At 47.8% G+C, this 22,499-nt stretch overlaps 1 protein-coding gene across 1 annotated transcript; it reads right to left on the bottom strand.

Moving 5' to 3' along the window:
- Positions 1-1,580: 1,580 nt before the first annotated feature.
- Positions 1,581-17,653, bottom strand: Shisal2a (shisa like 2A). The gene is made up of 3 exons (XM_052718194.1): positions 17,269-17,653; positions 11,420-11,559; positions 1,581-2,702 (listed from the first exon to the last, which is right to left on the bottom strand). Exons 1-3 carry the CDS (start codon positions 17,448-17,450, stop codon positions 2,461-2,463), a joined length of 564 nt encoding a protein of 187 aa, XP_052574154.1. The 5' UTR covers positions 17,451-17,653; the 3' UTR covers positions 1,581-2,460.
- Positions 17,654-22,499: the final 4,846 nt, after the last annotated feature.

Raw genomic sequence — 22,499 nt, 5'->3', positions numbered from 1 at the left:
TCCAACATTTAGTATTTCCTGGAGTACATATCTTCCCCTATGAGGAACTAGCTATTACTATTTGCTAATGAGAGAAACTGAGGCACAGATTACCTAGCAAGTGGCAGAGTCAGGATTGTAACCAGATATTTGACTCTATTGTCACTGTTTTTTTTTTTTTTTTTCCTCCTTTTTCAAGACAGGGTTTCTCTGTGTAGCTTTGCGCCTCTCCTGGAACTCACTTGGTAGCCCAGGCTGGCCTCAAACTCACAGAGATCCTTCTGGCTCTGCCTTCCGAGTGCTGGGATTAAAGGCATGCACCACCACTGCCCAGCCACTTTTTTTTTTTTAAAGATTTATTTATTTATTATGTGTACAGAAGAGGGTGCCAGATCTCATTACAAATGGTTGTGAGCCATCATGTGGGTGCTGGGAATTGAACTCAGGACCTCTGGAAGAGCAGTCGGTGCTCTTAACCTCTGAGCCATCTCTCCAGCCCTGTTGTTTGTTTTTCAAGACAGGGTTTCTTGTGTAGCTCTGGCTGTTCTGGAACTCGCTCTGTAGACCAGGCTGGTCTTGAACTCACAGAGATCCGCCTGCCTCTGCCTCCCCAGTGCTGGGATTAAAGGCATGCGCCACCACCATCCAACACATCATACCTGTTTATAATGACCATGTTACATTGAAGCATATTCATTTGGAATTTTATTCATTTTATACATATGTATATATTTTTAAAGGTTTATTTGTGTTTATGTGTATGTATGTATGTACAGGAGCCTGAGGAGGCCAAAAGAGGGTGTCAGATCCTCTGGAACTGCAGGAATAGGCTGCTTATGGATGTGGCTACTGGAAGTGGAACTCAAGTCCTTGGAAAAAGCATGGAGTACTCTTAACTGCTGAGCTATTTCTCCAAGTCTGTTCTGTTTTGTTTTATTTTGTAGTTAAAGTTTTTTCTTTCTTTTTTTGGACAGGGTCTGTACATAGCTCTGTCTGTCCTGGAACTCACTATGTAGACCAGGCTGGCCTCAAACTCACAGAGATCCACCTGCCTCTGCCTCCCAAGTGCTGGGATTAAAGGCGTGCGCCATCACTCCCCGTCTTGGTTTTTTTTTTTTTTTTTTTTAAGACAATAATAATAATTGTAAAATTTTTTTCCCCATGTGTTTGTGCGGTGCACATGGAAGCCAGAAGAAGGTGTTGACTTCCCTGAAGCTGGAGTTACAGGAAAGCCACTCAATGTAGGCTTGAGGAATCAAACTTGGGTCCTCTGGAAGAACAGCCAGAACTCTTAACCATGGAGCCCCTTGTCTGTTTGTTTGGAGACAAGGTGTCTCTCTTGGCCTGGACCTAGAACTCAGTAGGCTAGGCTGTCCGGCCAGCAAGCTCCTGGGATCACCTGTCTCTGCTTCCCCAACACTGGGGTTACAAGTTCGAGCCACCATCTGCCTTTTCCTGTGGGTTCTGGTGTGAACTCAGGGCCTCGTGCTTGTACAGCAAGCGCTTTAGGAACTGAGCCATCTTCCCTGATCCCCCTCCCCCCGCCCCCCGGCCTGGCCCTCGCCCCCCCCCCCCCCACTGAGCCTTTTTTTATTTTCCACTTTTCCTTTTGAGACAGGGTCTCATCTGGCTTTGAACTTGTGATCCTCCTGTCTGGGCATCCCAAGTAGCTTGGATGACAGTCTAGAGGCACAGGGAGATTTAAGGACTGTTGCTCACTTGGGTTGAGTGGCTCAGTCCACCCTGTGGGGCCTCTATTTGGTGTCATAACCATTCTTTTCCTCGCTCATTTACTTTAAATATTATAGTGTGTGTGTGTGTGTGTGTGTGTGTGTGTGTGTGTGTGTGTGTGTACAGGCCACAGTGCAAGTGTGGAGGTCAGAGGACGATTTGGAGGAGTCTATCCTCTCCTTTGATCATGTGGGTTCCAGGGACCGAACTCAGGTCTTCAGGCTTGAGTGCAAGTCCCTTGACTTGCTGAGCCATCTCACCAGCCCTCCCTCATTCATTCTTCTATCCAGCTGAGAAACTCTGATGGTGGAGCCCTGTACTATACTCCCTCTCTTTCTGTACCTCATCAAGTAGCTCACTCCAGGGCAGGCGGAGTGATGGACAGGTAGATTTCCCCTCTAAGCATGGATCTCCATTCCAGGGACTTTTACGTACACCTACTCTAGGGCAGAGGAACCACATAAAGGTCAGGACTTCTCAGAAGGGCTCTCTGAGTCTCCACAAACTCAGGTTTTTGGATTGTGTGGTATTGCTACTACCCCGCTCCCAAGAGATGACTCACATCCAATTTCTGTTGGTCCTAAGTTGGTCAGGCCAAGCAAGACAGCTGGGTCCATTACAAGACCTAGGTGCTTTTGTTGGGAAAAGTCCTGCTTTAATCCACTAGGCTCCAATGTCTTCTCAGCCATTTCCCATCTTTTCATAAAAAAAGACTTCAGATGGGATGATGTAGAGACATTTATTGGATGTTTAAGGAACTGGTCCACATGGGTCAGGGGTCGGGACAGAGTCCTCTTCAGGGCTGCCTGGAATGTTGCTAGCGGTCACCATGGCCGTGAAGTGGTGCTGGAGGAGACTTCTGGGGTCCATGGCCTGCCTTTCATTGTTTTCCAGTTGTGAGTTCAAAGAGTAACTCTGCCTGGGAGAGTGTGATCCCTCCATTGTGATCGCTGTGTTCAAACCGTGATGGTCAGGTGACATCTTCTTAGAGCCTGAAAAACAGCAATATGAGGTGCTGTCTTCCTGCAGTCCCTTCTACCTATCAGTGTCACACTCCTGGCCAGTTTCTCTGCTGATGACCTGAGCACCTCACTGTACCATTCATACAACAAATATTTAACACTACAACACATCACACAGTAGGAACTGCCCACGTTTCTCTTTAGTAAGGGACGCCATTTCTAGGAGAGAAAGAGCTGGCCTTCACCATAACCTTGAAAGGCTAAAAGCCATTTAAAAATTACAAGTCCATTTTCTAGATGTTACACAGTCAGCATGCAGTAGAGTCCTGGCTGTTTGTAAAAACATCTGTTGTTCTCTGCTTTAAGAACAGAGTCTAGCTGGGCCAGGCGGTGGTGGCACATGCCTTTAATCCCAGCACTTGGGAGACAGAGGCAGGCAGATCTTTGAGTTCAAGCTCAGCCTTGTCCTCAGAGCAAGTTCCAGGACAGTTAAGGCTACTCAGAGAGACCCTGTCTCGAAAACAAACAAACAAAAAGAACAGAGTCTAGAACAGCAGTTCTCAACCTTCCTAATGCTGTGACCCTTTAATATAGTTCCTCATGTTGTGGTGACCCCCAACCATAAAATTATTTCATGGCTGCTTTATAATTGTAATTTCGTTACTATTATGAATAGTAATGTAAATATCTGTGTTTTCTGATGGTCTTCAGTGACCCCTGTGAGAGGATTATTTGACCCCCAAAAGAGTTGAGGGGTCTCAACTCTTGGTCTAGGAGCTGGAGAGATGGCTCAGCAGCTAAGAGCACTTGATGCTCTCGCAGAGGACCTGGGTTTGATTCCCAGCATGTATATGGTGTGGCTCAGAGCTGTCTGTAACTCCAGTTCCAGGGGATCCAATGCTTTCTTCTGACCTCTGTGGCACCAGGCATGCATGAGGTAAACAGATAAACATGCAGACAAAACACTATACACATAAAATAAATTAGATAAATCTAAAAAAGAGCAGATTGTAGACTTGTGTGATGCACACTTCTGTAATCCCAGCATTTGGGGAGCATAAGCTAGAGGATCCCCAAAAGTTGAGACTAGCCTGGGCTACAGAGTGAGATCTTGACTCAAAAAACAAACCAAACGCCGGGCGGTGGTGGCGCACGCCTTTAATCCCAGCACTCGGGAGGCAGAGCCAGGCGGATCTCTGTGAGTTCGAGGCCAGCCTGGGCTACCAAGTGAGTTCCAGGAAAGGCGCAAAGCTGCACAGAGAAACCCTGTCTCAAAAAACCAAAAAAAAAAAAAAAAAAAAAACCAAAAAAAAAAAAACCAAACAAACAAAAGATTCTCATCACATTCTCCCCCTTGACTTGCCTTCTTTCTCCTCTTCCTGAGTCAGGAAGGAAGCTCACTTGGCCATTCTTTCCTGTCACTACATCCTAGGGTCATGTTTTTGTTTTTGTTTTCGAGATGGGGTTTCTCTATGTAACTGCCCTGGCTGTCCTGGATATCACTCTGAAGACCAGGCTGACCTCGTCCTCACAGAGATCCGTCTGTCTCTGCCTCCCAAGTGCTGGGATTAAAGGCGTGTGCCACCTCTGCCCCCTTTTTTGTGCCCCCCCCCAGTCAAGGTTTCTCTGTGTAGCCCTGTATGTCCTGGAACTCACTTTGTAGACTAGGTTGGCCTTGAACTCAGAGATTCTCTGGTCTCTGCCTCCTGAGTGCTGAGATTTAAGGCATGTTGGTTGCTTGGTTTATAAATAGGAGTTCAGAAAAGGGTGTTGGATCCTTGGAATTGGAGTTACAGATGGTTGTGAGCTGCCATGATGGTGTCGGAGAGTTGAACCAGGGTCCTCAGGAAGAGGAGCCAGTGCTCTTAACTGCTGATTCATGATTCCAGCCCCTAAAATACTTGCTGTGCAAGCCTTGGAGCTAAGTTTGGATCCCCAGAATCCATGTAAAAAAAAAAAAAAGCTGTGTGTGGCCAGATATGTGCCCCTATTTGCATCCTAAGTTGTTGGAGGTGGAGACAGAAGGGACCATAAGTCCCAGCCAACTTAGCTTTAAAAACAAATGGCAGCAAGCCCCAGGTTGAGTTGTTGTGGAATAATTTTTTTGTACGCTGTAAAGATGTGTCACTTGGATTGGTTTAATAAAACCCTGGCTTGATTAAAAAAAAAAGAAAGAGAGAGAAGGAAAGAAAAACAGAGGAACAATGCCATGAGAGTAGAAAACCAGTATTAGATCCAGGGCACATGTCCAACTTTCTCCAAAGACCTCTGTCATCGACCCTATTCCCTGAAGTCCTCAGTTTGAACTTAGGATATGCCTGTGGTGGTCAGCCCAGTCGGGGTTGGAAAGGTTCTTTCCTGCTTGGAGATGAGTCAAGACTAACTTATCACTGACACCTGTGACTCATGTTGTGACTCACGGGTGTCACTCCAAGTATGCCTAATCAAACAGCAGTGGGATCTGGAGTGACTGAGGCCTCAGAGAGGAGGGGGTGGATGGGAGGACAGTGGTGGGGGAAGCCACCATGAAGTGTGGGGCCGCTGTCGTAGAGAACCGTCTGTGGCCTGAAAGGCCAAGGCCTGACCACAAGCTAGTCTGGGGACTCAAGTGCAGGACTGCCCCTCTCAGGGTTCCAGCGTCCCTCCTGTGTGACGGGAGCGAGCGTCAGAACTGGTTTCTGGATCCGTGGGGGTTCAGGGAGAATGGCTGATTAATGACCTTTCCAGAAGAAAATGAAAGCAAAATGCTTGTTTAATTTTTTTTTTTCTTCCGATTTTCCTGGGCTCATTAAATGGGCTTGGGTTGGGACATCATCTCCGTCCTCACTCCACCTGTCTGGTCTCAAAACAGAGTCACTAACAACCACCTGCCAGAGAAGTGGAGCTAGTTAAGTGTGATGTGTTTGAAGTCCCCATCCCGGGGCAGAACACCACAGCAGGGCTGCAGTCACCCTTCTGATCTAGCTGGTTCCTCACAAAGAACTCCACTAAGGAAGTTACATGTGCTTTGCATGTGTGAGGCCTTGCATTAGACCCCCAGCACAAGAGGAATGGAAAGAAGGAAGGGAGGGAGGGAGAGAGGAAAAGTTCCTATCTCTAGTTCATGTCAGGTTTGGGAGATGGTATGGGACAGGGGTGATGGCAAAACCCTAGTTATGGGAAGGAAGCTGTGTCAGAAGTGGCCTTTTCATGGCCACTTGCCAAGAACCTGTCACACCACTCTTGCCCCATCAGAGAGGTAAACACGCATACACACACACACACACACACACACACACACACACACACACACACACACACACGTACAGTACAGTTATTGTACTCTAAAGCCTGTGAGATCTGGCTGGCATCCCAAACACACAGGTCTATCTGAGGACTTGGTCACTTGCTAAATCTTGCTCTTTTTCTCCTGTAAAATGGGAGCCATGATCTCCTGTCTCACTGAAGAGCAAGACAGCAAGCACGTAGAAGCGGGAGTCTCTGAAGGGGAGAAGATCTGGTAAATACAAACAGTGGATTTGTACCCCATTTCAGATGCTTCCGGCTTGGTGCTGTGGGTACGGAGGGAAGGGGAGGGCAACACGATAGACCTAGGGACTTGTGCAAACGACAGAGAGGCGAAAGCGATCAGTTAGTAAAAAGTCAGTGGATGCACTTTCCATCTTCAAAAAGTGAGAAACAAAAAGAAAGAGCATGTGCTGTCCCAAACCTTGGTGACTAAATAACCTGACTGGTCACTGAACACTGAGAAGCAGGAAGGCGATCTCCATCTATACTGTCAAGAATGAACTATATGACCTCTAAGCCAGAAAGGCTTTGGTGGGAGCAGGGAGGGATAGAAAAACCCTGAGCAGCCACAGTCCGGGCATGGAGACATGAAAGAGAACAGGGCTTGAGAGGCAGAGAGACACTTTAGAATCCCAGGACCACAATTTACAAGCTGTGAGCTCTTGGGCAGTTCATCCAGCATCTCTGAGACCTGGCTGTCACAGCTGTACGTGAGTGACGCTCATCTCACTGGGCAGTGGAGGAGATCAGATGAGAGGGTACCTGTGCAGGTTCAAAGAGTAGTATCTGGCACACAAAAGGGGCTTCCCTTTCTCAGCAACAGGGGTAAAGGGAGGTGGAGAGAGAGCTGGTCAGTCACTCCCTCACTAGGAGACTTTGAACCTCAGTGTCCTCACCTGCGTAACAGAAGTGGTCATAGCTGACCCTGCCCAGTGACCACGCAGAAGAAACCTGATAGTCCCTTCAGGGAGGATTCAGCCCTGGAGCTCCTCAACGATACTTTTTTTTTGCACTGATGAGCTTTTAGTTGGTTTCCTCTGTGACAGGAAACCAGGCTGTCCTGATATCTATTGTACGTGTCTTGATATCTATTGTACTTGTCTTCGCCTAAAGGAATTATTTCACAAGGATGGACCATTAGACGTCACTGCTGAGTTACAGGGCATCCATGTTTTTAGCGTAAGAAGGTATTGCCAAGTCATTGAACCAATTTATATTCCTGCCAGCCATGGCCAATCATGTTATATTGCCCATTTTCCCTCCAACTCTCTCACTGTTAACATGGCCCATCTCTGAACTTCCGTCAGTTTTTTATTTCTTTTTATTTCATGTGTTTGTTAGTTTGCTTGTACATGTATAGGTACACCATGTGTGCACAGTACCCTCAGAGGGTATCACATCTCCTGGAGATCCTTTTCAAGTATATCATTACTTTCTTTAAAATTATTTGTGTGTGTGTGTGTGTGTGTGTGTGTGTGTGTGTGTGTGTGTGTGTGTAGGTCAGATAACAACTCTACGGAGTCAGTTCTCTCCTACCTTTGCACAAGTTTCAGGGACTGAAATCAGTTGTCAGGCTTGTCAGCCCGTGGCTTTACCTGCTGAACCATCTCAGCAGTTCAAAAGGTCTATCATTTTTTTTTTTTCCGGGTTTTTCGAGACAGGGTTTCTCTGTGCAGCTTTGGAGCCTGTCCTGGACTCGCTCTGTAGAGCAGGCTGGCCTCGAACTCACAAAGATCCACCTGCTTCTGTCTCCGGAGTGCTGGGATTAAAGGTGTGCGCCACCACCGCCCGGCTAGTCTATCATTCTTAAATTGCATTCTCCTTATTATTACACTGATAATCTCTCCGTGTGGATTGTGAATTTTGTTGTTGTGGTGGTTGTTTGTTTGTGTGAGATAGTCTCAGGATACCAGGCTGGCCTCAAACTTGATATGTAATCAAGGGCAACAGTGAACTACTGGTCGTCCTATGTCTTTTTTTTTTTTTTAATCTATTTTTTATTTTTATTTATTTATTTATTTTTCAAGACAAGACTTCTCTGTGTAGCTCTCGCTGTCCTGGAACTTGTTCTGTAGACCAGGCTGGCCTTGAACTCACAGACCAAGCTTGCTTCTGCTTGGAGTGCTGGGACCAAAGGTGTGCGCCACCACCACCCAGCAAAACCTCCCAAAGGGCTGTTTTACAGGCAGGTGCCACCACACCAGGCTTATATTGGACTTTTATTCTTTTTTTTTTTTTTTTTTTTTTTTTGGTTTTTCGAGACAGGGTTTCTCTGTGTAGCTTTGCGCCTTTCCTGGGACTCACTTGGTAGCCCAGGCTGGCCTCGAACTCACAGAGATCCGGCTGGCTCTGCCTCCCGAGTGCTGGGATTAAAGGCGTGTGCCACCACCGCCCGGCCTGGACTTTTATTCTTAATTATGATTACACTTTTCTCATTTGTTTAAAGATGTGTTTCTATGTTCTGGATGTCAGCCCTGTCTTATTTTACATGCAGTGAGTCCCGATTATCCACAGGAGTTATGTAGTATATTTTATGTATTATAAAGTCTCCACAAACACCGAGTTAGCAAATACTAAAAACACTACTAAGCCAGGCTTGGTGGCAACTTGGGGTTGGAGGGAGGAGGATCAGGAGGTCAAGGTCATCCTTGGCTACATAGTGAGTTCCAGGCTAGCCTGGGCCGTATGAGACTCTGTCTTCTAGGGAGAACATCATTCTAAGATGAGGTTTCTGTGTGTCTTTGGCCATGACATTTTTGACAAACGATCAATACTTAACTTTCATGTGCCGTTGATTAAAGACACCTGATTTAATATGTGTTTCTTTTAAAAATGTTTATTTTAGCCGGGCGGTGGTGGCGCACACCTTTAATCCCAGCACTCGGGAGGCAGAGCCAGCCGAATCTCTGTGAGTTCGAGGCCAGTCTGGGCTAGAGTGAGTTCCAGGACAGGCTCCAAAGCTACACAGAGAAACCCTGTCTCAGAAAAACCAAAAACCAAAAAAAAAAAAAAAAAAAAAAAAAGTTTATTTTATCCTTATGTGTATGGGTGTTTTGCCTGAATGTATGTCTATGAACCATGTGCATGCCAGGTGTTCTAGAAGACCAGAAGAGGGTATTGATTCCCCTGGAACTGAAGTTATAAACAGTTGTGAGCTGCCATCTGGGTGCTGGGAAATCTAGCCCAGGTCCTCTGAAAGAGCAGCCAGTACTCTTAATGCTGAACCATCTCTCTAGTCCCATGATTTAATATGTATTTTTGATTTATTAACATTTAACTCAAATCCTCATGTCAGACATTTAGCACCCTGGATTCTTCACAAAGTGTACAGTCTTCTTATGCTCGAGGGCACTAGACGGCACTTCAGAACTGTGTCCAGAGGCATTTCAACAGGGTGCCCATTAGTGAACATCACAAACATGGAATAAAATGGCTCCAGACAGACACAAAGAGGATACATGCTTACAGAGTGTAGCCTTGATTGACGTTATCTGGGACATGTGCACCTCCAATATTTGCTACTCTGTACATACCCACATCTGTAATAACCTCATAAGTGCCTCAAGTATTGATTTCGAGGTTACAAATACATTTTAGTAAGTAAGCAAGTTCAAAAATATACAGTCTGAGAATAGGATTGCTGTGAGGACAGATGCTTGTGCACACACACAAAATCTTTGCAGCCCATCATTGTTTTTTTAACTTTACCTATGATATCTTATTATTTGACTTTGATTTAGGTACATCGGTCAGCTTGTCTTCGGCTCAGGTTTTTCCCTATTCCTGACTCCACAGGGAGCCAGAGGAACCCTTCCACTCTCAGCCATCCTCAGGATCCTGGAAGGGTTTAGGGCTGTTGCTTGTTGCCTTTTTAAGTTAGAAAATTAATCTCTTACAAATGGTAGCATTCAGTGCTCTCCATCTTCCTCTGAGACCGAGGAATTACCCACCTGCCCTTCTACCTGCCTGAGGCTCGCCGCCTGTCTCTGCTGCTTGAGTTCCTCCCCGACCTCGCTGGCCCTAGTCCTGTGGCACCCCCAGGGGTGACCCCACTACTACACAGGTCTCAGTGAGTCCTGCCCACACCTGTACCCACTGTCCACCCATCCTGGCTTCCTGCCTCTATTTCACCTCATCATTCTCTTAACACTTCTTACAGTTGATAAAGTTGGTATCAGGCAGTAATGTATTTACACATTTGCACAGCCTGTGTTTAGTGAGCAGAAGAGCGTGACTCTGGGAGGTAAGGCATGGGCTGGACCTGATTTCGTTTGTCAGTCAGGACTCCTTGAGTAAGTCTCCAGCCTTCTCTCCACCCTGATTTTTGAGTCTGTGAAGTGAGACAACACCCACCTTGGCCGCTGCTCACTCAACTGTCCTGAGAACTGTACTGAGAACTTGGCCAGCACGGGCTAGGATCTTTCACAGTTCCTCGTCAGAGGCTATAAAATGTGCTGTATGGACTTAGGAAAAGACAACACTTTCTTGGTTGTCTCCTTTGAGGTTCTCAATGGCCAGGGCTCATGAAGGAATGGGTAGTCAGAACAGCAGATTATGAAAAATAAAATCCTGTATTCGGTTTCTGATTAAATGTTGATTTTTAAGAAATGGCAAGTTTGTCTTAGTAGCTCTGTTTTGTTTGGGAGAATATGGAAATCAGTTTGCATCCCCTAAGGCTAGAATGAAAACACCAGCTTAGAAAAATCCATCCTCGCGTAAACTCTGAGAATGGAGAGCTGATGGCAGGAGAGACTCCTGAGGACTGAGCACACAAGTCTGGGTCCAAAATGCTCAGTTCACAGACCTCCTGAGGAATGCGGTGTTCCAGAACAGTCAGAAGGTGAGTGTTCTAGATCTCATTTCTCCCTTTCCTTTCCTTTGAGTGTTCTAGATCTCATTTCTCCCTTTCCTTTCCTCCTTTATCTTCTCCTCCCCCACCTTTGAGACAGGTCTCACTCTGTAGACCAGGCTGGCTCATTCTCAGAGATCTGCCTGCTTCTGCCTCCTAAATGCTGGGATTAAAAGGATGCTCTCGTGGTGGCGCACGCCTTTAATCCCAGCACTCGGGAGGCAGAGGCAGGCGGATCTCTGTGAGTTCGAGGCCAGCCTGGTCTACAGCGCGAGCTCCAGGAAAGGCGCAAAGCTACACAGAGAAACCCTGTCTCGAAAAACCAAAAAAAAAAAAGGATGCTCTCACGCCGGGTGGTGGTGGCGCACCCCTTTAATCCCAGCACTCGGGAGGCAGAGCCAGGCGGATCTCTGTGAGTTCCGAGCCCAGCCTGGGCTATAGAGTTAGTTCCAGGAAAGGTTCCAAAGCTACACAGAGAAACCCTGTCTCAAAACAAAAACAAAAACAAAAAAAAACAACCAAACAACAAAAAAACCAACAACAAAAAGTACCACTCCCGCACCCCGACCCCCTCCCCTGCCACAAGGACACCATGTAGCTTCTTTCTTACCTGTTGTCTGTAGGCTTAAGCCTGGGTCCAGCTTTGTGTGGGGCTTTGAGCTGATGAACAGATAGCAGAGCACACAAACAGTGACAATGAAGGACAGAAGGACCACTGCTGCTGTGGAGAGTCCCACAAGAGCTCCGATGCTGGGGAGAGAAGACCACAGGGGGCTGAGAGCTGGGGCCTGGGAAGGCAGAAGAGTGAGCAGTAGAATCAGCTTCAACTCTCCAGCTAGTATCTGAGGGATATCAGCGGGGGTCTTGTTCTGGTTTCTACACGTGTGTGCTCCCCGTTCAATTACATGTGCATGTACTAACACATACACACATATTCTTACAAGATGATATAAAGTGAAAATAGCAAGACAATACCAGACACAAAGCTTAGGTCAAACTTAACTAAATAAATATATATAAACATAAGATTGGCGGGAAATATATCAAACTACTATCGAGCTGTCTCTAGGTATAATGCAGGCTGTAGATGTCCTGGCCATATCCCCTTGGGTCCTATCATTGTGGAATATCCGTACAGTTTCAATCGCCAGCATCTCTAGCTCTTTGCTTGAGGACTTCTTAGACCCAGAACAAAACTCTGCTCATTGAATAAGTCAGGAGTCCAGGATAATTAACGCTTCGCTCCCTTGACCTGCCCTCAACCACAGTGGTGTATACATCCCCAGCTCCTATGTCCTCCATAACTCTGAGGAATACATCACATGCTGACTGGCAGAGGCGAAGGGCGACCTGTTGATAGCATAACCTATTCGTAGTGTTTTCTCTCTGTCTCATTTTTCCACCCTCTATCAGTGTTTTCTGGGATCACTTTCCATAAAAAACTACGTAGCTGGGGGTGGTAGCACACTACTTTAATCCCAGCACTTGGGAGGCAGAGGAAGGCGGATCTCTGTGAGTTCAGGCCAGCCTGGGCTACAGAGTGAGTTCTATGATAACTAGGGCTGTGTAGAGAGACTTTGTCTCAAAAACCAAACCAAACGAGCAACCAAACCTCTTTGCCATCAACTCTTCAGCTTTAAGCACAAACCAGCACACGCCAGCTCCCTTCTTTTGTATCTTTTTGTTGTGCCTTTTCCCACATTTCCCATGTTGGTTATGTGGGTTTTTTTTAGTTCTTGTTGATACTTTAAACAGTTATCTTGGGCCAGGGAGATAGCTTACTTGTTGGAGCCCACTAGGCTTCCTAGTGGCTGTACTCAACAGGACTGCATAAGAGGTTGATTGGACCATGGGCCTGGGTACCAGGTGACTGTAACTAGCAAGGGGGAGGTCTTTTGCTCCAGCCCTTGGCATTGTTATAAATAGACCTTTGGAATAAAGTTCTGGGCCGGTGGATAAGGATCCAGGGCCACCCGAGTCTATCCCGTGCTTTCTCTCTGTTTCTCTCCCCTCTTTATTTCTAAGTCTCCTCATTATCCCTCATTCCTCAAGAGTCCCCGGGGTAAATAAGTGTGGGGGCTGGTCCTCTACACTCACTAGGTGAAGTGCTTGCTTGACTTGCAGGCATGAGAACTCAAGTGCAATACTGAGAATCCATGTGGTGTGCATACTTGTAATCCAAGCACTGCGAAGATGGAATCGGGAGCATCCCTGGGGCCCACTGGCCAGCCAGTCTAGCTTAACTGGTGAGCTCAAGGCTAACAAGAGACATTGCCTCAAAGGAGGGGGATGGCGTTCCTGAGAATCACATCTGAGGTTGCCTGCTGGCCTCCACACATGCATGTATGCTTGTGTACCTGCATGCATTAAAAAGACATCCAGTAGTTTTCTCTTTTGAGATACACTTATTGTTCACGGGACTACCGGCTGGTGGACCTGTGTGCAGATGAGGAGCTCACTGTTTATGGGTGACATCTATGAGCACCAGGACGGGAAAGTAGCCTCTAAAAGAGAACCTTTGTGGAATGGATGAGAAGACTGGAGGATGCCTCCCTAAGTGGAGGTGAGTTAGGAAGCAGATGCTGCCTCTGAAACGCATTGTCCTCGGTGTTCTGTCTGGGGCCTGAGGATACAGAGAAGGGGACAAGAGAGACAGCTCTGAGAGAGAAAGCTGGTGTCAGTACCAGATGAGCTTAAAGGGATCAGAGCTGTCTAGTGGGGAAGGCCCTACCTCCAGAGGGGGGTGAGTTCCTCCTGAGAAGAGAGATGCACAGGACAGACTGAGCTGCCTTCCCATGAAGTCAGCATCCAGAAACTCAACTAGAGGCCTCTGGACTCACTAGCAGGCTTCGAGATCAGGTACTTTTCAAGGTTTGAATCCTGATCCTGCCATAAATACCGCTTTGCTTTTCTGATCTTCATTTGTGACCATTCCTGTCTTACCAGGTGGCCCTAAGTGTGGTGACATGGAGTTGGCACGACCTGGCCACCAACTCTGCCCTTCAGCTCGCCTTCTGCCACAGTCTGGCAGAAAGAAGATGGAAGGAGGTTTTGGTAACTGGGCCAGATGGTGTAGTTATACCAGCTGCTTCTCCATGGGATGTCTTTTCTTTCTGAGATGGTTAGCTTTTAAAGATGGCTTTTTTTCCACCCTTCAAACTCTCTCAAAGGATACAGTGCTTACCTGGAGATTTTTACGCTTGCAAGAAAGAAATGTCATGAAAAGGGTCAAATGAAATTTGGAACAAAACAAAGTCTCCATGCCGCAGTGATGGGGCTCTGTCAGAAGCACGCAGGGAATTGTTTTAGAGCTCAGGGCACACTATTCATCCTGAGGACTCTCAAGCTCTATGCTTAGCAACTGTCTTGATGTTTATGAACCATGTGTTAGAATCCAGGAAGTGGGGTCAGCAGTTAAGAGTACTGGTTGTTCTTCCAGAGACCAGCATTCCATCTCCAGCGCTCACATGACAGCTTACAACCATCTGTAACTCCAGTCTCAGGATCTGATGCCCTCTTCTGACCTCCGCAGGCACCCTCTGCACATAGTGCACAGGTATATATAAACATGGAAAACACCCACACCCAAGCACGGCCACACACAAAAGAACCCAGGAAGTCACTTAACATCCTGGAACCTTTCAGCTGCTTTTGGGGTCACACTGACACAGGACCTGACCTTAGAGATCTCCCTATCCAATTCTCCACTGAAACCCGTCTAAGCTACTACACTTTAGTGACAAAAGCATTCTACCGGGAGAGAGTTTCCAAGACAACAGGAAAGGTCAAACGATGTGAGTAGATCGGGAAGTGATGGAAGAGGAAGGGACTGCCAGCCAGGGGCTCAGGGGCCACTCATCTCTGCATCTAAGATAGCACAGAAGACAGAAGACAGCTCTCAGTGTATGTTCTGGAGAGAGCCGAGTGTGTCAGCTGTGAGAGACCAGAGAGGGCCCTGATAGTCGTCGAACAGGACAAGTCTCGGGTTTGGGGTCATCTCAGCTCTGCCACTTCTCACTGGGGTACTCCCAGTAACAACCCCTCTTAAGTCTCTCCATCTATAAAATGGAGAGCTGTCTTAGGGGCTACGTATGTGTGGGAGTGCGGAACCCATCCTAAGCCATGTCCTCTGCTGTGATAGCGAAGGAAGAGCAGGTTCACTGTCAGACTCTGAGCTCTGCGTCCCACGCTTACAGGTGTGAAAGAAACTCTTTCCTACTGAGTGCCTGCTCCATGCACTGGGCACCTAAACTTGCAATACACACACTTCACTCCCTCCTTACATTCTGTCTTCCATGAGGCAGGCATGACTACTGCTCTAAATTTTATATTAACTTGTTGAGACAGGATCTCACTGGGTACTCAAGGCTGGCCTGGAGCTCACTCCATATCCCTAACTGGCCACATCATCACCCATAGTCTCTCTGCCTCAAGCCTCACAGGTGCTGGGATGACAAGGGTGAACCATCATTTAGAGTTAAGCAAGAAGAGTCCACGAGATTAAACAACTTTTCCGATTCACAAGCTGGCATGATAGAGCCGAGGTTTGCACCAGGCTCTGAACAGAGGCAAAGCTCCACACCACTCCTGCACTTCAAAGGCAATCACCCCCTTCAGCTCTCAGCTCTGTGCTAAGCACACAGTGAGACTTCAACAGGTCCTGTACTGTTTCAGACAGGTGCAGGCGCTGCCTCTCGAAGTCAGTGGTTCTCAACCCGTGGGTCCTGACCCTTTCACAGGGGTCGCCTAAGACCCACACATATTTGCGTTATGATTCATAACAGTAGCAAAATTACAGTTATGAAGGAGCAATGAAAAGAATTTTATGGTTGGGGGGCCACCACAGCATGAGGAACTGTATTAAAGGGTCACAGCATTAGGAAGGTTGAGAACCACGGCTCTAAATAGACTGGGAGGGTTGGTGACGTGCTCAGTATTAGAGTACTTGTCTATGATATGCCCAAGGCCCTGGGTTTGCTCTCACAACAAGAATGGATGGTCCTCTTTGCAAGGAATAATTGGCTTTTGTACCCTCGTCGCCTCGCACAAAGACCCTATAGCAAAGATCATAGTGAATGGATGAATACATGGGAACAGAAAATGAATTACTATGATTCCTTGGGTTTTTAGACAGCAGACAAATGTGCAGGATATGATATCATCCTGGTCATCAGAAAATGTTTTAGAATTACAGACTGAACACCTTAGAAAAGGCGATCTTTGTAATTGTAAATGGTATATATCAAGTTGTTTTCTTCTCTCTTTTGGTTCTTGCCTCTGCCTTAGTCAGAAATCGGGACAGCGATAGGTCATTTTCCCCATTGGTAGATAAAGAGACAGAAAGATTCAGAGACATTCCAGCAGCTAATGATGCTCTTTTCCCATCCAGAAATCACACAGTCTGCGCCTACACTGTTAGGGACAGAAAACTCTCCATGGACCATTCCAATTTTGCTGTTACCCCTTTCCCAGAGCAGGTTGAGGATCAGGCTCTACTTTCTGGGTGAAGCCTTTGGGGACTCAGAGGGATTAAGACCTACCGCCGCTCAACTCCATACTTAGGTTTCAGAATTGTCAGAGCTGGTCCGAGCAACCCCGTCCCTGAACAGCCAGGGGAACCAAAGTGTTTTCAACCAGACCACACTTTATATTAAAATGGCTAGAGCTGGCCTCTGCTGTGACATTATGCCACCGTGTCACACTGGACTTGCAGGAAGCCCTGACTGCAAGCGTAGGGTACATCTCCAGGACTCACATGGGTGCCCAGTAGAGAGAGTCAGAGGGAAGAAAAAAGCCGAGGCTGGACTGAGATGGAGTTGGCATGCAGCATCAGGTAAGGATAAAGGTTTGAGGTCGTGGTTTGGATGTAGGTCTAGACTAGAGAGTTTCCTGAAGTCAATATGTGAGAAAACAGCTGAGGAGGGTGCCCAGGCAGGTTTGAGGAGGAAGATGGGGCAGGTGACAGTCAGGACTGGGGTAGTCACAGGGAGTTCATAAAGCTGGGGATGGGGATGGGGCCGGCATCTGGAACAGCCCCCAGATGGGTGCATCTGTGTGAGGACTAAGGGTAGAGTTTGAGATTCCTCTGTAAGTCCGGGATAGCATTTGCTGTTAGGGCAAGGGTTGGCTTGTGATTTGGGATTGGGTTGAGGGCGATGGAAGAATGAGGTTCACAGAAGGGGCAGAGTGAGCGTTTGGGGTAGTGCTGGTCAGGTTCAAGCATGGTTCCAAATAATGGCTGGGGTCAGGATGAAGGAAGGGTTGAGGTGGCGCTTCAAGAGAGCGATGGGTTAGTGATAAAGTGAGCATAGGGTCAGTATTGGCAATGAGGAGAAAGGATGATTTGCGGGATGGGCGCTTAGGTGAAAGCCAAGGCTTAACTAGAGGCTAGTCTGCGGGTGGGAGAGGGGGTTAAGACGGGAGAAGGGTTCGAGGCGAGGTTAGGGCCAGGGCCTGTACCTGAGCCACCACATGTAGCTGTGCTCGTAGGGGAAGAAGCTGTGCGGGTCGTCGCAGCAGTATTTGTGGTCTCGGAAGCCGCAGCAGAAGACGGCGGCCGCCTCGCCCCCCGGCAGCGGGCAGCTGAAGCCGCGCACCACCTCCTGCTCCGCGCTGACGTAGCTCGAGCAGGCGCCGCTCATCGCGCCTCCTTGGGCCACCAGACGGACGGCGGCAGGCGAGCGAGGGACTGCGGGAGACCCAGCGGAGCCTGGGGAAGAGACGGGGGGTCGGGCAGGCAGGGAGGCGCGCAGGCAGAGGCGCGCGGAGAAAGGCACGGCGACAGGCGCGGAGGCGCGCGGGGAGGACGGGGCGCCCGGGGACCCGGCGGCCAGGTGCGCGGGCGCGGAGGCAGGGGAGCGCGCGGGGCCCCAGTCCTAGGCGTGACCGGCCCCTAGCAGCCCAGGCAGCACTCCAGGGCTAGGGAGGCAAGGTGGATATTTGAGGACCTCGCCTGAGCGAGGTAACACCGTGCCCGGGTGCCAGGACCCTTCTCTGTCTGGGAGGTTGTGGGCTACGCAGGAGACAGACAGAGTGAGGTCCTCTGGGATGATGAATACACTACTCCATTCATTTAACTGGCAAAGCAACCTGAGGACCAGGGATTTTCATTGTATCGACGGCAGCTGAGGATCAGAGACAGGTCATTTATTTCCCCAGGCTCCTGAGCCCATGGGGTTTCAACCCTGCTGTCTTGCTGGCTCTCAGCAAACCTTTTTCCAGTGGGCCTCCAGTAGTCCACACTGGCCTTGCCGTCTTGATGACCCTGCCTCCAACTCCCAAATGCTGCGATTCCGGGTGCGTGCCACCACACCCTGCTCATTTCTACCTGTCATTTCCTTTCCTCTCCTGGTCCCTCTTTCACCCGCAATGCTGACACACACACACACACACACACACACAAACACACACACACACACACACACACACACACACACACACACACACACACACACACACACACCCGAGTTAGCACTCCCTGCTGTTTGGCCAAGGACAATAGGGCAATTGTCCCAGGAACAAGCCTTTTCCCTCCCTCAATTAGGGGCTGCCAGCCTCCACAATTTGTTCCAGACTACAAGGGCAATATTTTCATTCCTGTCTGAAGGAGCACCCAGACCCTCGGTTTCCCCAATGTACCCTGAGAGGGTAGACAGAAGATCTTTTATCCAGTTACTCAGAGCCTCAGCTGTGTGTTTTCACAGAAGTGGACAGTAGGAAATAGTCAATGTGATGCTTCCCCTTTGCTCCCGTGCGCGGGCGGGCGGGCGTGCGTGCGTGTGCGTGTGTGTGTTTGTGTGTGTGTATCACGGATCTGAAGGGGGCTGGGTATATAAGCTCAGCTGACTCCTTCTCTGCTTCCCCCTGTACTTCCTTTCCTTTGTCCTCTAAGGCAGCTCCCCGGAGGCTGTTGGGTCCCAAACCTCTGACCTGGGTACCTGGAAGGCTCAGATTTGGGCCTGCCCTTCAGAAAGAGTTCGGTGGAGGAATAAGAGAGGAATCATCACTGAGGGGTCAGTGGAGGAATCAACACAGGACTGGGCAGGGAAAGGGGGATGCAGGGAAAGGGGATGCAGGGAAAGGGGATGCAGGGAAAGGGGGATGCAGGGATTGTAGACATGAAGGAACGCTATGTAAGAGAACAGGGAAGGATTTTGAGAGAGGGATGGCTTCGAGGGTTACTGTGAAGAAAACAAAAAACAATAAACAAAAAAGGAGCCAGATTTGAGGGCACGTGGCAGTAGTCTCAGCTATTCAGCAGCCTGAGGCAGGAGGATTGCTTGAGCCCAGGAGTTTAAGGCCAGCCTGCCAAAACAGAACTCATCTCAACAATGAACAAACACTTACCTTTGGCGTGGAGTACAGCTGAATGGTAGATCATCTACCCAGCATGCATGAGGCCCCAGAGTCTATCGCCAGGATAACAAGAGGAATTGTTACTATTCCCAGAAAAGCTGCTCCGAGCTGGGATCACGGGAGACTGAAGAAGGTGCACTTTGACCTGGGTGTACCAGAAGAGGAGGTTGGGGGAGGGAGAATCCCTTGTGGAGGAGGGAGGCCTGTGAGACATGGTCATCTGGCAAAACTGGGAAGACATGGATTCCCCAAACCCTTTTCCAGTCAAGAATCAATTTCTTTCTCCTAATAACCCAGAGAAGGATTCTGCCCTCGAGAGAAACAGGCACAATGTCACACAGCCATCCATCAGGGGCCCAGGTAGGAGTGGTCCTGTGACTGGCCTAGAGTTCCTTTGGATTCTTGATGAAGCATATGGGCCTCTATTAATAGTGATGTTTTTAACTGCAAGGAAGAAATTATTTAGGGTCATAAAGGCTGCCAGTTGCATTGAATTGCCATTGAATCCTGCTGTTTAAAATGTCAACGAGATTGCTGAGTTGACGAAACACTGTAATTTTGAGGTCATTTCTATAGTGACAGAGTTGTAGATTCCACTGCTGTGCTTTTGTTTTGATGCTTATTTGGATTCTAGACGTGCTGGAGTCCAGTTGGAGGCGAGTGTTATCAAGGATGTACTCCCCCTCCAAGTTCACAGACCTTTTTCACTACATCCAAAGATTCTGTGCACTTGTGGTCCTGGGTTAAAATCATCTTTCTCTGGTCTACCTCCTTCTTTAATATTTGTTTCTTAGTTACACCCATTATATTTCTTCATAATATTTTTCTGAAGTCATTAATTGCTTGCTTACTGTATGCCAGGAAGTATATATTTGTGTGTGTGTGTGTATATGTGTGTGTGTGTGTGTGTGAATGTGTGTGTGTGTGTGTGTGTGTAAGCATGCTCATGTGACATGGTGCACATGGCTTGTTCTATCCTCTCATCATATGGGTCCTAGAGATGAAAGGCATGTTGGTGGCAAGCACCTTTACCCTCTGTTTTAGTTAGGGTTTTTATTGCTGTGAAGAGAAACCATAACCATGGCAACTCTTATAAAGTAAAAAATTTAAATTGGGGTAGATTGCTTACAGTTTCAAAGGTTCAGTCCATTATTACTACACATGGCGGTGTGCAGGAAAGATGTAGTATTGGAATAGTAGCTGAGAGTCCTACGTCTTGCAGGCAACAGGAAGTCAACTGAGACACTGGGTGGTATCCTGAGCATAGGAAACCTCAAAGCCCGCCCCCAAAGTGACACACTTCCTCCAACAAGGCCATACCCACGCCAACAAAGCCACACCTCCTAATAGTGCCACTCCCTATGAGTTTGGGGGCCAATTACATTCAAACTGCCACACCCCCTCTGAGCCATCTTGCCAGTTGAAAACATCTTTTAAGCTAGGTGCTTATTTTCCCATTTTGCAGACAAAGTGACTGAGATTTGGGAAGGCTACATGACTTTCCCAAAGCCATGTGGACATCAGAGTTCTGTACCATTTTCCCTCCCAAGCTGAAGTCTGTGGACCAAAGTCTCTGATCGCCAGAAGGGAAAAGAGTATAGGAGAATACAGAGAAGAGGGTGGGCGGGGATCTCACACCTACTGAGAGCCAACTGTGAACCAACTTGCTTTCCGTTGTCCCTTTACTCCTCACAACAACCTGTATAGTGCCATTTTCTTCATCAAAAAAGAATTAGCTAGTGTAGTGGTTTACACCCGTAATACCAGCACTTAGAAAGCAGAAGTAGGTGGGCTGCAGCAAATTCCAAGCCAGCTAGAGTTACATAGCAAGACCTTATCTAAAAAAAAAAAAAAAAAAAAAGGAACTGGGGATAAGGTAGTAGGGATGGAACATGCCTTTAATCCCAGCACTTGAGAGGCAGACATAGGCAAATCTCTGAGTTCAAGCCCAGCCTGGTCTACAGAACATGTTCCAGGACAATCAGGGCTACACAGAGAAAATCTGTCTTAGAAAACAAAAATACGGCCGGGCGGTGGTGGCGCACGCCTTTAATCCCAGCACTCGGGAGGCAGAGCCAGGCGGATCTCTGTGAGTTCGAGGCCAGTCTGGGCTACCAAGTGAGTTCCAGGAAAGGCGCAAAGCTACACAGAGAAACCCTGTCTCGAAAAACCAAAAAAAAAAAAAAAAAAAAAAAAAAAAAAAAAAGAAAACAAAAATACTCCCCAACAAAAAACAAACAAACAACAGCAAAAAAAATGTATGTATATGTTATAAAATAATGCATTTAAAATGTCAATAAGCTGGGCGTTGGGGGCTCACGCCTTTAATCCCAGCACTCAGAAGGCAGAGCCAGGTGGATCTTAGTGAGTTCAAGGCCAGCCTGGTCTACAGAGCAAGATCCAGGAAAGGTGCAAAGCTACACAGAGAAATCCTGTCTTGAAAAGCCAAAAATAAATAAATAAATAAATAAAATGTCAATAATTAAAAGGGAAAAATGGTCCATAGCCTCCTCTCTCTCTCTCTCTCTCTCTCTCTCTCTCTCTCTCTCTTTCTCTCTCTCTCTCTCTGTCCCACATACATCTTGGGACACCCCCCTTCCCCCACCAATCATGCACCAACTTTATGGATAGGAAAACCAAATCCCGCTCGGTCCTGAGGCCCCACAGCTGCTTATAAAATAATTACTCAGAGGCTTATATTAATTACAAACTGTATGGTCTATGGCTTCAGCTTCTGGTTGGCTAACTCTTTCATCTAAATTAATCCATCCCTATTAATCTATATGTTGCCACGTGGCCTTGGCGTTACAGGTCTGATGGCATCTTGTTGCTACTTAGGCGGCGGCGGCAGTGGTCTCCCTGGACTCCGCCCGTCTTCTCTCTGTATCTCTGCTTGAATTTCCCTCCTGGTTGTAAGCTTTCTTGCCATAGGCCAAAACAGCTTTATTTATTATTCAGTGGAAGCCGGACATATTCACAGCATACAGAAAGACTTCCCCAGCACAGGACTAGTAAGTTGCTGAAGGACAGACAGGTAATAAGTTGCTGGTACTCCGGTGACATAGCTGGGCCACTTTCTGTCTCTGCTTTGGAGCAGTGGCCAAGATAACTGAGACTTTCTGTGAGATACCCAAAATTGCGCTACTGACCTTGGCTACCTGACTCAGGGGCCAATTCTCCCAAGAATGGCAGGGGAAAGAAACAGTCTCTCACCCTTCGCCCCAGCCTCTCACCCTTCTCCCCGCCACTTTCCCTTGGTTGTTGCTGGGGATGACCACAGTCACAATCAAGGGAGATTAACAATCCCTGGGCAAACCAGTTCCGCTGTTAAAACT

Source organism: Peromyscus californicus, unplaced genomic scaffold (genome assembly GCF_007827085.1).
Source record: "Peromyscus californicus insignis strain IS unplaced genomic scaffold, ASM782708v3 Scaffold_5__1_contigs__length_169319896, whole genome shotgun sequence".
Taxonomy (NCBI): domain Eukaryota; kingdom Metazoa; phylum Chordata; class Mammalia; order Rodentia; family Cricetidae; genus Peromyscus; species Peromyscus californicus.
Note: the sequence above shows the minus strand (reverse complement) of the source record. Positions and strands in the feature narration are given on the sequence as shown.